The 13917-nt window shown below is 43.0% G+C and overlaps 1 protein-coding gene across 3 annotated transcripts; it reads right to left on the bottom strand.

Moving 5' to 3' along the window:
* Nucleotides 1-13062, bottom strand: LOC110522488 (heat shock protein HSP 90-alpha 1). 3 transcript variants are annotated; one of them, XM_036976090.1, is made up of 12 exons: nt 12805-13062; nt 11474-11530; nt 4816-4908; nt 4153-4522; nt 3897-4030; nt 3220-3552; nt 2849-3014; nt 2552-2742; nt 1619-1766; nt 1255-1523; nt 725-1058; nt 1-483 (listed from the first exon to the last, which is right to left on the bottom strand). In XM_036976090.1, the coding sequence occupies exons 2-12, from the start codon at nt 11528-11530 to the stop codon at nt 374-376; spliced, it is 2205 nt and encodes a 734-aa protein (XP_036831985.1). In that variant the 5' UTR covers nt 12805-13062; the 3' UTR covers nt 1-373. The 3 variants fall into 3 exon arrangements, with proteins under 3 accessions (XP_036831985.1, XP_021456591.2, XP_021456592.1); XM_021600916.2 differs by lacking the exons at nt 11474-11530; nt 12805-13062 and adding an exon at nt 6958-7145 and having other exon boundaries at nt 4816-4965; XM_021600917.2 differs by lacking the exons at nt 1-483; nt 725-1058; nt 1255-1523; ... (5 more) ...; nt 4153-4522; nt 4816-4908 and adding exons at nt 7616-8061; nt 8300-8633; nt 8752-9020; ... (4 more) ...; nt 10484-10617; nt 10804-11170 and having other exon boundaries at nt 11381-11530; nt 12805-13023.
* Between the last annotated feature and the right edge of the window lie 855 nt (nt 13063-13917).

The raw sequence follows: 13917 nt of genomic DNA, 5'->3' as shown, positions 1-13917 counted from the left end.
CAATGGGTTAACGTGGTACTTTTATTTTTTGGGTCCCCAACATTTGAAGTTCGTATCAATTCGAGAAGATATTTACAGTCAAGTCATACAGTCAACACAAAATAACATTGGAATGTCAAATACAAAAATGCTTGATATAATTCAAGATACAAAAAAAAAAGTGTCAACAGGCTCTTGTTTTTCTTCAAAAGATTTTAACATTTAGGGGAATTCATCTGAACTGCATGTGGTCAATGCGGGTCAAGGTATTTTGGATCAAGAAAGAGGGCAAGGGGGGGGGGGGCATTCCAGGGTTATGAACAAACAAATTCATCCTGTCAACACTACTAGTGCCAAAGCTAACTGCCATAGTTACAGTAACACAGCAGCTGGTCTAGTCAACCTCCTCCATCCTGGATGTATCCTCATCTCCCTCCAGTGGAGGCATGTCCTCGATGGGGGCTGAAGTTGGCTCCTCAGGGGTCAGCTCATCCTCATCAATACCTGGACAGGGGAAGGGGGGGAGGAATGAGTCATGGTCAGTTACTGAAGCTTTAACAAGGTTCTCTCTCATATCTAGGCCACTTAATGTTAAGTATTGTATACTGGAGGGCTAGATGGAGACAATATGACCTTATTGATTACACCAACATGGGTCCTTCAGATCAGAAAACACAAAAGGACTACAGGCAAAGGGGTTACAATTGATCACAAACATCATCCTTGTTTGAGCAAATCAACTAACCCAGGCCTAGCTTTATCATCCGGTAGATTCGGTTGGAGTGTGTCTGAGGGTCATCCAAGGTGAACCCAGAGGACAGTAGAGCCGTCTCAAACAGCAGAATGACCAGGTCCTTCACAGACTTATCATTCTTATCAGCCTCTGCCTTCTGCCTCAGGGTCTCCACAATGGGGTGGTCTGGGTTGATCTCTAGGTGTTTCTTGGCAGCCATGTAGCCCATGGTGGAGTTATCCCTCAGGGCCTGGGCCTTCATGATCCTTTCCATGTTGGCCGTCCAGCCGTAGGTGCTGGTCACGATACAGCATGGGGAGGAGACCAGGCGGTTGGACACTGTCACCTAGGGCGGGGGGGTAGGATAGGTTGGTTATTAGGAAGATGATCAGAACAGCATTGAATCAGGCAATCGTTGTACGGTCAGTGAGCTTGTAAATAAAGTGGGGTTTATTGGTGACATTGAGGTAAACATTTTCCTTATCATAAAGGACCTCTTCAGCAACATGATATCTGTAAGCAGCCTGATTAAGCGTCCTCACCTTCTCAACTTTCTTCTCCAGGATGTCCTTCATGATCTTGCAGAGGTTCTCAAACTGAGACTTCTGCTCTTCTTGTCTCTTCTTCATGTCCTCATCCTCAGGCAGCTCCAGACCCTCCTTGGTCACAGAGACTAGGTTCTTGCCATCGTACTCCTTCAGCTGCTGGACACAGTACTCATCAATGGGCTCAATCATGTAGATCACTTCCAGGCCAGCCTTACGAAGGCGCTCCACGAACGCGGAGTTGGCCACCTGGTCTTTGGTCTCACCTGGAACATGCAGTAGGTAAAGCAACTTGAGCAAACAGGTTCCTACCATCTGACAACCTATGAACTGGGCTGTACAGTGAGGAGTGTTTCCTCACCAGTGATGTAGTAGATGTGTTTCTGGGTGTCCTTCATGCGTGTGACGTAGTCCTTCAGGGAGACCATCTCGTCCCCTGAGGCTGAGGTGTAGTAGCGCAGCATGTCTGACAGCCTCTTACGGTTCTGAGAGTCCTCATGGATACCCAGCTGGGAAAGAAAACAGATTTAAGTTAAACAACAAGTCACCCAGAAAGTATCTTGGTGCGTTACGAGACTTTTACATTTTCCAGGAAGTAACCCAAAGTTCTGACAAATATGATATCTAGAAGGGGCTTGTTTGTTGCCTTGTGTCAGTAAGGTAAACGTCCTTTAAGAATAGAGCCAGATTTCACATAATTCCGGAGGACATGAAAGGTGTGCCCCCTGCAGATTGTTTTAACTTGGAATCCAAGGCCTACCTTAAGATTTATGCAAGCACTAACAATATGCCATAGAGGCTGACCCTAGTCATGCAAACCCACTTCAGCAAGACAGAAGATGGTGGTAAGGAGCACTCTGAGCGACAGGGCCCTAAGCAGCTTATATCAGGTTTAGAGGAGACAAGATGGCGAGGGGATCAGACAGGTGGCGACCAGTTAAAGGTTAGTGGAACATTCTACAGCTACACCTTTCAAAATGTTCCCCAATGATTCTTCAAAGAACAGGTATATGACATAGTATCCACCTAGATTGTCTCCTACATCCTATTATACCATGAGATACAAGGTGACTGTCGCAACCTAGATTAAGTTCAGGCTGACCTTGAAGGTAATGTTACAATGATGATAGCTGATGTGTGGTGAGCATGTTGGCACAAAATGGTTGCTGTGTACCACCCATGTGGTGGGTGCTGCTGTTACACATCAATTGTCAGAAAACTAGTGAAAAGCTCTGTATAAATAATATAATCCATTATTACTATGTTTACAGTGTCACATTAGTATGAAACTGACCTTGATGTTCTTGGAGAACTGCTCGTAGTACTTCTTGTAGTTCTCTCTGTCCTCTGAGAGTTCTGTGAAAAGCTCTATACACTTCTTGACCAGGTTCTTGCGGATCACCTTGAGGATCTTGCTCTGCTGCAGCATCTCTCTGGAGATGTTCAGGGGGAGATCCTCAGAGTCCACCACACCCTTGATGAAGTCTGGAGAGAACGACCAAGACAATATGGGTCAGATGAGATTATAGCTGTGTTAATCATTCACAGACCTGCTCTATGTGAGCATCTACTTCAGTTCTGTCTGACTTACTGAGGTACTCAGGGATCAGATCGTCACAGTTGTCCATGATGAAGACCCTCCTGACGTACAGCTTGATGTTGTTCTTCTTCTTCTTGTTCTCAAAGAGGTCAAAGGGCGCACGGCGAGGCACAAAGAGCAGGGCACGGAACTCCAGCTGGCCCTCCACTGAGAAGTGCTGTAGAAGAAAACAGAAGGTCAACTACTAACTAAAACAAATCTTCATGTACATGTATACTGTATGCCATTATGAAATTAGCTCAAGCATTATAAACTTACCAATACTGGTACTACCTATGACTACCTACAAATCAGAGTGAAACTTTGTAAATAAACAGTGTGGAAACATATTCTGTTGGCCAATATAAATAGAATATACTCACCTTGACAGCCAGGTGTTCCTCCCAGTCGTTGGTCAGACTCTTGTAGAACTCTCCGTACTCCTCGTTGGTGATGTCATCAGGGTTACGAGTCCAAAGGGGCTTGGTCTTGTTCAGCTCCTCCTGGTCAATGTACTTCTCCTTGATCTTCTTCGTCTTCTTCTTCTTCTTGTCCCCACATGCGCCGTCATGGCCATGATCATGGTCATCCTCCTCGTCCGAGCCTACGTCCTCGATATCAGGTTTGTCCTCCTCTCCTTCCCCATCTTTCTTCTCCTCCTCCTCCTCCTCCTCCGCCTCATCATCACTCACTTCCTTGTCACGCTCCTTCTCCACCTGAACAGAGAGGATCATGGGCATGTTAGAGGACAGAGTTGGTGTACAGGAAGTTATTTTTAGAGGGTAGTGGGCAGAAATATTTCATTCACTTTGTGTTTCACAATCGATTTAAAAAGGAAAAAAGTGAAAAATGTTATCAGCATCAATTTATCGTCCAATCAGTTACTTGTCCAATCTGAAATCTCTTCCTACCCCCTCCCTTGACCTCTTATGCAAATCTGAAAGGATCCTTGAGATGTACTTCCAACAACATAGTAATCACTCAGTGGAGTTCCCACTACATCTAGGGGTTGATTTCACACTAGTTACAATTTAATCCACTCACGCCTACTAGTTCTTACAAAGAGTGTGATGGGGTATCCGATGAACTGGGAGTGCTTCTTCACGATTTCTTTGACCCGCTTCTCCTCACAATATTCTGTCTGGTCATCCTTCAGGTACAGAATCACCTTGGTGCCACGACCAATAGACTCAGCTATAGGAGAGAGACATGGGAGTCAAGTCAGCGTTTAGGACAGACCATACCAGGAAAATAATCTTAACATAGAAAAGTGGTTAAGTGGTACAGTTCACTGTAAAACTATAATCTGTCTTTACCTGACGTGTCGACTTTGACGGTGAAGGATCCGCCAGCAGAGGATTCCCAGATGTACTGCTCATCATCGTTGTGCTTGGTGATGACAGTCACCCTCTCAGCCACCAGGTAGGCGGAGTAGAAACCCACACCGAACTGCCCGATCATAGAGATGTCAGCTCCAGCCTGCAGGGCCTCCATGAAGGCCTTGGTGCCAGACTTGGCGATGGTTCCAAGGTTATTTATCAGGTCGGCCTTGGTCATGCCGATGCCGGTGTCAACCAGGGTCAGGGTGCGCTCCTCCTTGTTGGGAATGACCTCGATCTTCAGGTCCTTGCCAGAGTCCATCTTGGTCGGGTCTGTCAGGCTCTCATAGCGGATTTTGTCCAGAGCCTAGTAGTCGATTGAAAATAAATAGGTCTAAATACACCTGAATTTTGATTTCACACAGACCTCAGCACAAGATTAACAAAACTCTTAATTATATGTAAATGTATCCTGCAGGCTACGTCAATATTTTATTGTGTTTAATAAAATATGAATTTAAACTATCTAAAGATACTTCAAATATTAATAGTGGTGCAATAAACTAGGAATGTAAGTAAAATGCCTGTGTATTTTATGAATTGTCAAATAATACTAAATTACCAAGAAGTCTAAGTGCTTGTGTTGTCTGAAGTACTCACATCTGAGGAGTTGGAGATGAGCTCCCTAAGGAAGATCTCTTTGTTGGAGTAGAAGGTGTTGATGATCAGCGACATCAGCTGGGCGATCTCAGCCTGGAAGGCAAAGGTCTCTGCCTCCTCCTCCATCGGAGCGTCATGGGCTTCAGGCATCTGTGGAGACAGACACACACACGCTGAGAAGGAGACAACACAACACACCAGATTGTCTTCTGACGGGTTGCGTCACTCCTTGGACTGTCAGTGCAGCCGAAGTTGTGCAATCTGACGTCACCGTCAAAAACACATTTTTCAACTCCACCCCAAAACAGCTTTTTAGCAAAGAGTTATTTCCTCAAGCAAGAATTTTGCTAGGACTGTCTGTGAGTGGTCTGAGTGGGAAACTGAAAACTAGCCATTATTGGCAGAGAGGTTTGGAAGTATCTTTCTTATTGGCCTATTAAAAGGTGTACTATGTAGAAATCACTGAACCATTTCCTGGTTGCAAAAATTAAAATAGTTTAGCTAATTTCAGTTCATGTGACAAAACTAGTGTCGAGAATCATTGTACAATCTAAACTGCCGTGAAATATATTTTCTATAACAATTTTATGCTGTTTGAAGCTGGTGTACAAAACCAAAAGTAAGATGCAAAATCTAAACTTTAGGGAAGCATAACAATAGCGCACATAGAACAGATCTACCGCTTCTTAGACTTGCTTTCAATGAAAATTCAGATCATTAACTCACATTTCTATATGCATTTGGTCAGGTCACCCAAAAAGTTACATATTGCATCTTAAATAATTTACCACCTGGTGATGTCACCAGGCAGGCCAAAACTCCATCCCACCAAAACAGGCTGAAATGTCAGGTGTTCTTTTCAAGCCGCTCTTACACTAAAAGGGAATTATCATAATTTTCAAAATGTCACAGTATTATTCCAACCTAGGTGTGGAAATATATATAAAACACAGGAAATCATGTTTTTGACAGCACTGGGCCTTTAATGTGCGCACTAGCTCGTGCACCTGCATGGAGTTCCGTAAGGGATTTATAGTTTAAAACAGACAGATGGTGTGTGACAGACTGTCCTCGCTGTTCCTCACAGCTGCATTGACTTCATGACCATAATCCACCAAATGCAAACCATCAGCAGAGAAGCCACAGGTCCTTGCCACATTTCAGTCATTTAGCAGATGCTCTTATCCAGTGATTTACAGTTAGTGCATTCATCTAAAGATAGCAAGGTGAGACGACCACATAGTCGTAAATATAATCCCCCCTAAAAGTATGAACACTTTTCCAAATGTCTCCTTCAAAATGTAATTATATTCTTACATTTTACATAGCTTATTTCATAGAGCAAAGTATTCAACAAAATAAACTGAAATAAATTCATTGTAAGGAAATTACATCAATGGATAATTGTCTACTCTGAACAGGCGCACTATAATATAATCGAATATTCTACATTCCACACTGCTGGTAGGCTATGAAAGTACCAGCCATAATGACGATGCGCTAATAAGCAACAGTTACTTTGACGATGAATGAGTTCTTATATATAAAAAAGAAAACTCATTCATCGTCAAATCTCAGTGTAATCTGACCGAAAGCACGTGGCTTGAAGTAACATCGGACAAACATGCTCCACCTGCCGGTTGGTACGGTAAATAACATGATTCTAGAACCTACCAGCGCATAATCCGTTTCTATCTATCATATCGCAATCTCCTCCTCGCGACTGTGTATTATAACTAGTTATGTTTATATTTATGCATTTCCTACTTTAAGAAATATTATCCAAATCGTGATGAATAGTTATTGTTTAGTAAAGTGAATGAAAATCATTTTCGGAAAATGATCAAAGTGTGACAGACAGTCAAGATCCATGACGGGATATACTGCAGGTTTTATAGGTCAGCTTCATAACATAATGAATGCAAACGTATGGATGGTGGGCTATGCTGAAATAATGTAAGGTAATTAGGAAAAGTACAATGGAATTCATTGCAACATATCCATGTTTTGGATGGATTTTTCTGATGGCAAAGAAATGAAATATAATCTATATATTTCGTTAATAGACTGGACTACCACTGACTGTATGACTTGGAGAGTGACACTCATCTTACTGTTGGAAAATGTTATTTCATTTCTTACCTTACTGTGGATGAAAATGTCCCTGTACTCTTCTTCAGAAGTTGGTTCCTGACCAAACACAACCCAGCCAGCTAACGCCAAAGATGGGGAGAGGAGGACAACTGGCAAGGTTTTATACCAGCTGAGTGTCTTCGAGAAATCCTCAGCTTCTAGAACCGTCTGGACTATTCCAAAACTGTGCTTCTACAGTGTGTAGGATGAGTGTGTGCACTGAGAGGAGCGATGGAATGTCAATCAAACGCTAGAACTCTGTCCACGCCCCTCTTGCATTCAATTCTGTGAAGGCGGGTTTATGGGCGTGGCGATATCAGGGTTCATTTTGTATTTTATTTTTTAAAATCAGGGTTAATACCTTCATATAAACAAACAGTCATTGGTACAGTACATACCAATATAGTGTCCCTGTGTTGAATTTCCACGACAATATCATGACATGTTCATCATCATGATAACTCAAAAGAATTCACAAGAAAACAAGATGTGAAATACTGTCATTACAGGGAGCACTTAGGAGAGGCTAAGGTGATGCAAAATAAATAGTCCATTCATCCATCTCTGAGATATTAAATTTGTGTTGAATTATAAACATGCCTGACATCACAATAATCCAGACTATTTGAAAAAGAGGATTCATCAACCAGAAAGAGACAATGTAAGATATTTTTCTAAATACATCTTTATTATAAATCTTGTCGTTTTTCATAGAAAATAGCTCACAGTTACAAAAAGACAAGTCAAATCCCTGTTGACTTGACATTAAATAGCCTATTATTAAAGTACAGTTGAATAGGGTATACTATATGAATAGGCAGCCGGTATACTATGTGATTATGGTAGTGATTAATTATGATTGATTAAATACAATACTTTCTCCACAGCTCAACAGTCATGGAAAATGTAAATTGGAAAGTCTATTTGGGACAAACAAAAAAATTACTTACAAAATAAAGAGTTAAAAGGCTCTTAAATAAAATGATGTACTTCTGTAATATCTTTAGTCAACTTCCTCCATTCTAGAGGTGTCATCATCTCCCTCCAGGACAGGCATGTCATCCTCACTGGGCTGGAGGATGTCCTCCACTGCTGAATCATCATCATCGATGCCTGTAGATGGGAAGAAATAGCCTACATTAGAAAACCATCTTCAGTTGGTGTACTAACTGCTATTCAGACAGCCAAAGTATGGAAAAAGCAAAAGCCATATTCCTTACCATTGTACTACCATGATATTTCTGTCAGTTACTTGGTGTTTGCAGCCCTGTCTGTATATTGCTCTGGGAGGAGACTTTCAATCCCATCAACCAAGACAAAAGCTGAGGGCGAATAAGCTTGATCAACTCACCCAGGCCAAGCTTGATCATCCTGTAGATGCGATTTGCGTGGGTCTGAGGGTCGTCCAGTGTGAATCCAGAAGACATCAGAGCAGTCTCGAATAGCAAGATGACCAGGTCCTTCACGGCTTTGTCGTTCTTGTCGGCCTCAGCTTTCTCTCTCAGAGTCTCAACAATAGGGTGGGTTGGGTTGATCTCCAGGTGCTTTTTGGCTGTCATGTAGCCCATGGTAGAGTTGTCTCTGAGAGCTTGAGATTTCATGATCCTCTCCATGTTGGCTGTCCACCCATAGGTGCTGGTCACGATGCAGCAGGGGGAGGAGACCAGGCGGTTGGACACTGAAACCTGTCAACATTGAAAACAGATGATTAGTAGTCATAGTGACGATTGTTGTAAGTGGTCTGATATTAAAAGGTGAAGACACTTTGCAGGGGGATTAGGTTCAGGTAAATTGTGCTTGTACCTTCTCAATTTTCTTGTCCAGGATGTCCTTCATAATCTTGCAGAGGTTCTCAAATTTAGAATTCAGCTCCTCCTGTTTCTTTTTCTCATCCTCATCCTCAGGCAGCTCCAGACCCTCCTTGGTCACAGAGACTAGGTTCTTGCCATCATACTCCTTCAGCTGCTGGACACAGTACTCATCAATGGGCTCAATCATGTAGATCACTTCCAGGCCGGCCTTGCGGAGGCGCTCCACAAAGGAAGAGTTGGCGACCTGTTCCTTGGTCTCACCTAGAAGAGGATACACAGTTATTAACATTTGGATTGCCCTGTTTCTTTCTCAAGTTTTCAATGTAACATTGATTTAACAAAGGAAAAATAATGGAGAGAAAAAATGTAGGGAAGCTCACCAGTAATGTAGTAGATGTGTTTCTGGGTGTCCTTCATGCGGGAAACGTAGTCCTTCAAGGAAACCATTTCATCACCGGAGTTGGAGGTGTAGTAGCGCAGCATGTCTGACAATTTCTTGCGGTTCTGAGAGTCCTCATGGATTCCCAGCTAAAAGGCACACAACGATGGAAGATGTTAAAGCTAAAGCTCCCTCAAAAAGAGAAGGAGAAGTTTGGGAGAACATCTGTAGTACCTTGGAAAAGCCATTTCAAAGTGAGGAAGAGCGTACCTTGATGTTCTTAGAGAACTGCTCGTAGAACTTCTTGTAATTGTCCTTGTCCTCTGAGAGCTCGATGAAAAGCTCTATACACTTCTTGACCAGGTTCTTACGGATCACCTTGAGGATCTTGCTCTGCTGCAGCATCTCTCTGGAGATGTTCAGGGGGAGATCCTCAGAGTCCACCACACCCTTGATGAAGTCTGGAGAGAACGACCGAGACAATTGGTCAGACATCTTACTTACAGCTTTATTTGAAGTCCTGATTGAGGTAGGTGCTCAGGAGGTATCCATGAAAGGTTTAAGGAACAGTACTCACTGAGATACTCTGGCATCAGCTCGTCACAGTTATCCATGATGAAGACCCTGCGCACATACAGCTTGATGTTGTTCTTCTTCTTCTTGTTCTCAAAGAGGTCAAAGGAAGCCCTCCTGGGTACAAAGAGGAGAGCGCGGAACTCCAGCTGGCCCTCCACTGAGAAGTGCTGTGGGAATAAAAAGATAAACATTGACTCATACAGTCCTAATAATATATTAATTCATAGGTTGGATCAAGATAAACCCATAAGGGTTGAGTTTTCGGGTTGCTATCATAGACTCACCTTGATAGCCAGGTGGTCCTCCCAGTCGTTGGTCAGACTCTTGTAGAACTCTCCGTACTCCTCATTGGTGATGTCATCAGGGTTACGGGTCCAGATAGGCTTGGTCTTGTTCAGCTCCTCTGCGTCGATGTACTTCTCCTTGACCTTCTTCTTCCTCTTGTTCTTGCTGTCCTTGGTGTCCTCGTCCTCATCAGAGCCGACGTCCTCGATCTTGGGCTTGTCTTTGTCCTCAGCTGCAGCATCTTTATCAGCCTCCTCATCCTTTTCTCCCTCCTCAAGGTCCACCTCCTTCTCTCTAGACTTCTCCACCTTGATGAAAATGTTCATGTTATTAAAACGTTTTAAGGAATTGCCTACTATAGGGAGCAATGTTTGGGTCCACTATTATCGAAAAGGTTACTTTCCTAGTTTATACAGTATATTTCAGTTAATCTCACCAATGTTTTGTTACGACTAAAGAAATATAGAGCTCTATTAGAACTTACATAGAGTGTGATGGGGTAGCCAATGAACTGGGAGTGCTTCTTCACAACCTCCTTGACGCGCTTCTCCTCACAGTATTCAAACTGGTCCTCCTTCATGTGCAGGATCACTTTGGTGCCACGGCCAATGGACTCACCTTCAGGTCGGACAAATCAGACTCACACATTGGATCTAGGCTTACTACCTTTAGAATGACATTGTTGCACAGCAGATTCAAGTTATGCAGGAAGAGGGTTTATAGTGAGGGGGTTTATAGTGAGAGGGTTTATAGTGTTGTATTGTTTGTGGTAGCATATTAATCAATACTGTTGAAAAGGCTTACCAGTGTCAACTTTGACAGTGAAGGACCCACCAGCTGCAGACTCCCAGATGTACTGCTCATCATCGTTGTGCTTGGTGATGACAGTCACCCTCTCAGCCACCAGGTAGGCGGAGTAGAAACCCACACCGAACTGCCCGATCATAGAGATGTCAGCTCCAGCCTGCAGGGCCTCCATGAAGGCCTTCGTGCCAGACTTGGCGATGGTTCCAAGGTTGTTAATCAGGTCGGCCTTGGTCATGCCGATGCCGGTGTCAACCAGGGTCAGGGTGCGAGTGCGCAGGTCAGGGGTGACCTCGATCTTTAGGTCCTTGCAGGAATCCAATTTGGTGGGATCTGTCAAGCTCTCGTATCTGATCTTGTCCAAAGCCTGTCAGAACATGAAAAAAAGAGGTCACAATGGTAAAAAGAAGTCTCTTGGTTGATAGCTTGAGCTAATTTAACAAGGTGGTTAGCATGCTAACTCTTATATAGCTCATAACTTGTTTTCTCTATTGGCTCAGAGTGCAGTGTATGAGTGGTTGGTTACTAAGGTAAAATGTTACATGGGACAATTCAGCGTTATGATTAATCTACTCACATCTGAGGAGTTGGAGATGAGCTCCCTAAGGAAGATCTCTTTGTTGGAGTAGAAGGTGTTGATGATCAGCGACATCAGCTGGGCGATCTCAGCCTGGAAGGCAAAGGTCTCCACTTCCTCCTCCATGGTGTGGCTGGCTATCTCTGGCATCTAGAGAAACAAAATGGCAGACATTGAAAGATCTTTAATTGTACTTTTATTATCCTATGAATGGCTGAATATCCTTGTATTAAGGCTATTCAGAAGACATGCTTTTTAAAAGCACTTTAGGCTTTTTGCTGCATTTTGCAATAAGTCTTGCTTCAGTGCAATTGAAGAAAATAAAACTTATAGTAGCTTACAAATAGTCATTGCAGGAAATGTTGCCTATTTAAAGCTTTTAACATCTGGAGACACCTGATTTTTTCTAGAAAGCCTCAAGTCTAGTCAGCCACATGGCAATGAGAGATGAAGTGCTGAGTAAGAAAGGCAGCTGTTATACAGCCCTCCATTGGAGGCTCCTGTTGCACAGGCCCCATCTGTCAATCAAGGCTTCTGCCATTTGAAAAGAGGGTGGAGTTGACAGAATCTTCACACCCCCTTGCCAACAGCTGTAGTGGTGCCATGTGAATGTGACTAAGATGATGTAAGACTTTTGTCTTGAATAGAGAAATGTTGAGTTTTATTATGTCTTCAGCATGGAATTGTCCTCTCTACTATAGGGTTTTGTGTGTTATTTAATTTCAGCAAAACTATTATAGTTGCTCTTAAAAGTCCTGATTGTTTTAAAGCACTGATATACTGAGAAGTATTCATCAAATGCCATTAACATTCTTCACCATTGAAGACACTTTTTCCTAAAGCAGCATCTTGTCCATAAAAATGATCAAGGCTTCATAAAACTACTTTTCCCAGATCAATGCATCTATGAATCCATCATTGCCCTTCGCTTCAAACTGACTATATTCATCTTATAGGTTCTGGTCTAAGACACTTTGAGGTCTGATAAATGCATTCTTTAATAACTTGTTATAGGTAACTTGATTGTAATTGTTCTCTGTGCCGACTGCCAAGCCTCTCTTCTCGTCCTTCTCTTCAGCTGCCATGTCTCTCTCTCCCTCTAACCAGGGTCATATTCCATGTGCTCATCTCCTAGCATGCTCACACAAAGGGTTCTACCAGACCCAGGAAAACGGTCTGTTAAATTCTCCCCACTGATTTAATGCTATTTCAGATGAATACGGTTAAATTCTTCCCCGGTATACATTATTCCGTATGGAGTACCAACATACTGTGGGCTGCTTGTTTCCTGCTGGTCTTTCACCTTTATAAAATTAATGCATAATGTATGTCCAGAATATTTTCTATTGACCTTCCTTACAGTCCTGAGTTGCAAGTAGCTATTCATTTGGTTTGCCTTTCATCTATTTCCCTCTCCCTCTTACCTTGACTAGATAAGAATGTGCTCCTGTGCTTCACTTGGCGTTTTCTGATCACTGTAGATTGAATCTCAGAGCGTCTCTGCTGTTCCTTTGCAGATGAATCTAGTATTTAAATCTCTGTATTTCACTGGTCCTAATCCTCTATGGATTCAGGTGAATGTCCTCTCACTCGCTGTATCTGAGGACCCCTGGGCCTGCTCCTGTCTTTTTATACAAGAGGCGCTTTCTCGAAGCTCCCATTCAGAAGCTTCCAGAAGGAATGCCCAGTCCCACTACAGTATAGAGTAAGGGGGGGGGGGGGGGGGCTAAAGAAAGTACCAGTAGGGTGAGGGTGATAGTGAGAGCTGTGAGGGGTCTGTCGCCGTAAACCACATGTGTCCTTATAGGGCAGCACAGTCACAAGGGGTGCCTGTCACTCAGGGGCCAGAGGCGTCCTGATAGCGTCTGTCAGGCCTGGCCCAGCAGGCCCCACCATAGCCTTTCCAACCACCTGCTCCCACCAGAACCCTTCGGACAGACAGACGCAGGGCAGAAGGCCTCCGAAAAGATAACAGGCAACACATCTTTTTTTGGCTAGTGAGATTGAGAAAGAATAGCTGATGTGTTAGAGTAATGGTTCAGTTCCAGGCCACGGAAACTGTGTTGGGAGATTGGCTACAGAGTTTACTTCCACAGTCTTTGATCCTGTCTATCCTTAATACACATGCATGTCTATAGAAAGAAATCATTTTGCGTGGTTTTACCTCAACAAGAGGGCCTTTTTTGTGTCCTAATGGTGACACTACTGCTGATTTAGTTATAATGATGATATAAACAAGATGTGGAATATGTTGATTTTGTTTGAATGGAACATGAGTAGGCTATTTTCTCTGCATTGTTGGAAAGGGGCCGTAAGTGAGCAGTTCACTGTTAGTTGACAGTTACGAAAGCATGACGAATACAATTTGATTTGATTGATTTGAAATTAGAAAATGTATATAATAGAGAAAGCAGTATGATGCAACTCGTGTCTTAATTTTTAGCAGACATCATGGTAAGACAAATGTCAAATCATGAACATAGAGAAAATTATGGAAAAGACCAGAATTCTCCGGCATGTGTGTTTGAGCAGAGACT

The sequence above is a fragment of the Oncorhynchus mykiss genome, chromosome 4 (genome assembly GCF_013265735.2).
Source record: "Oncorhynchus mykiss isolate Arlee chromosome 4, USDA_OmykA_1.1, whole genome shotgun sequence".
NCBI lineage: Eukaryota > Metazoa > Chordata > Actinopteri > Salmoniformes > Salmonidae > Oncorhynchus > Oncorhynchus mykiss.
Note: the sequence above shows the minus strand (reverse complement) of the source record. Positions and strands in the feature narration are given on the sequence as shown.

Excerpts from the sequence above, each read along its gene's own strand:
- LOC110522488 (XM_036976090.1), bottom strand. The coding sequence starts at position 11,530 with ATGCCAGAGATAGCCAGCCACACCATGGAGGAGGAAGTGGAGACCTTT. Across the intron at positions 1,524-1,618 it reads ACACATCTACTACATCACTG|GTGAGACCAAAGACCAGGTG; the intron begins GTGAGGAAACAC and ends TGCATGTTCCAG. Across the intron at positions 1,059-1,254 it reads TGGAGAAGAAAGTTGAGAAG|GTGACAGTGTCCAACCGCCT; the intron begins GTGAGGACGCTT and ends CCCCCGCCCTAG.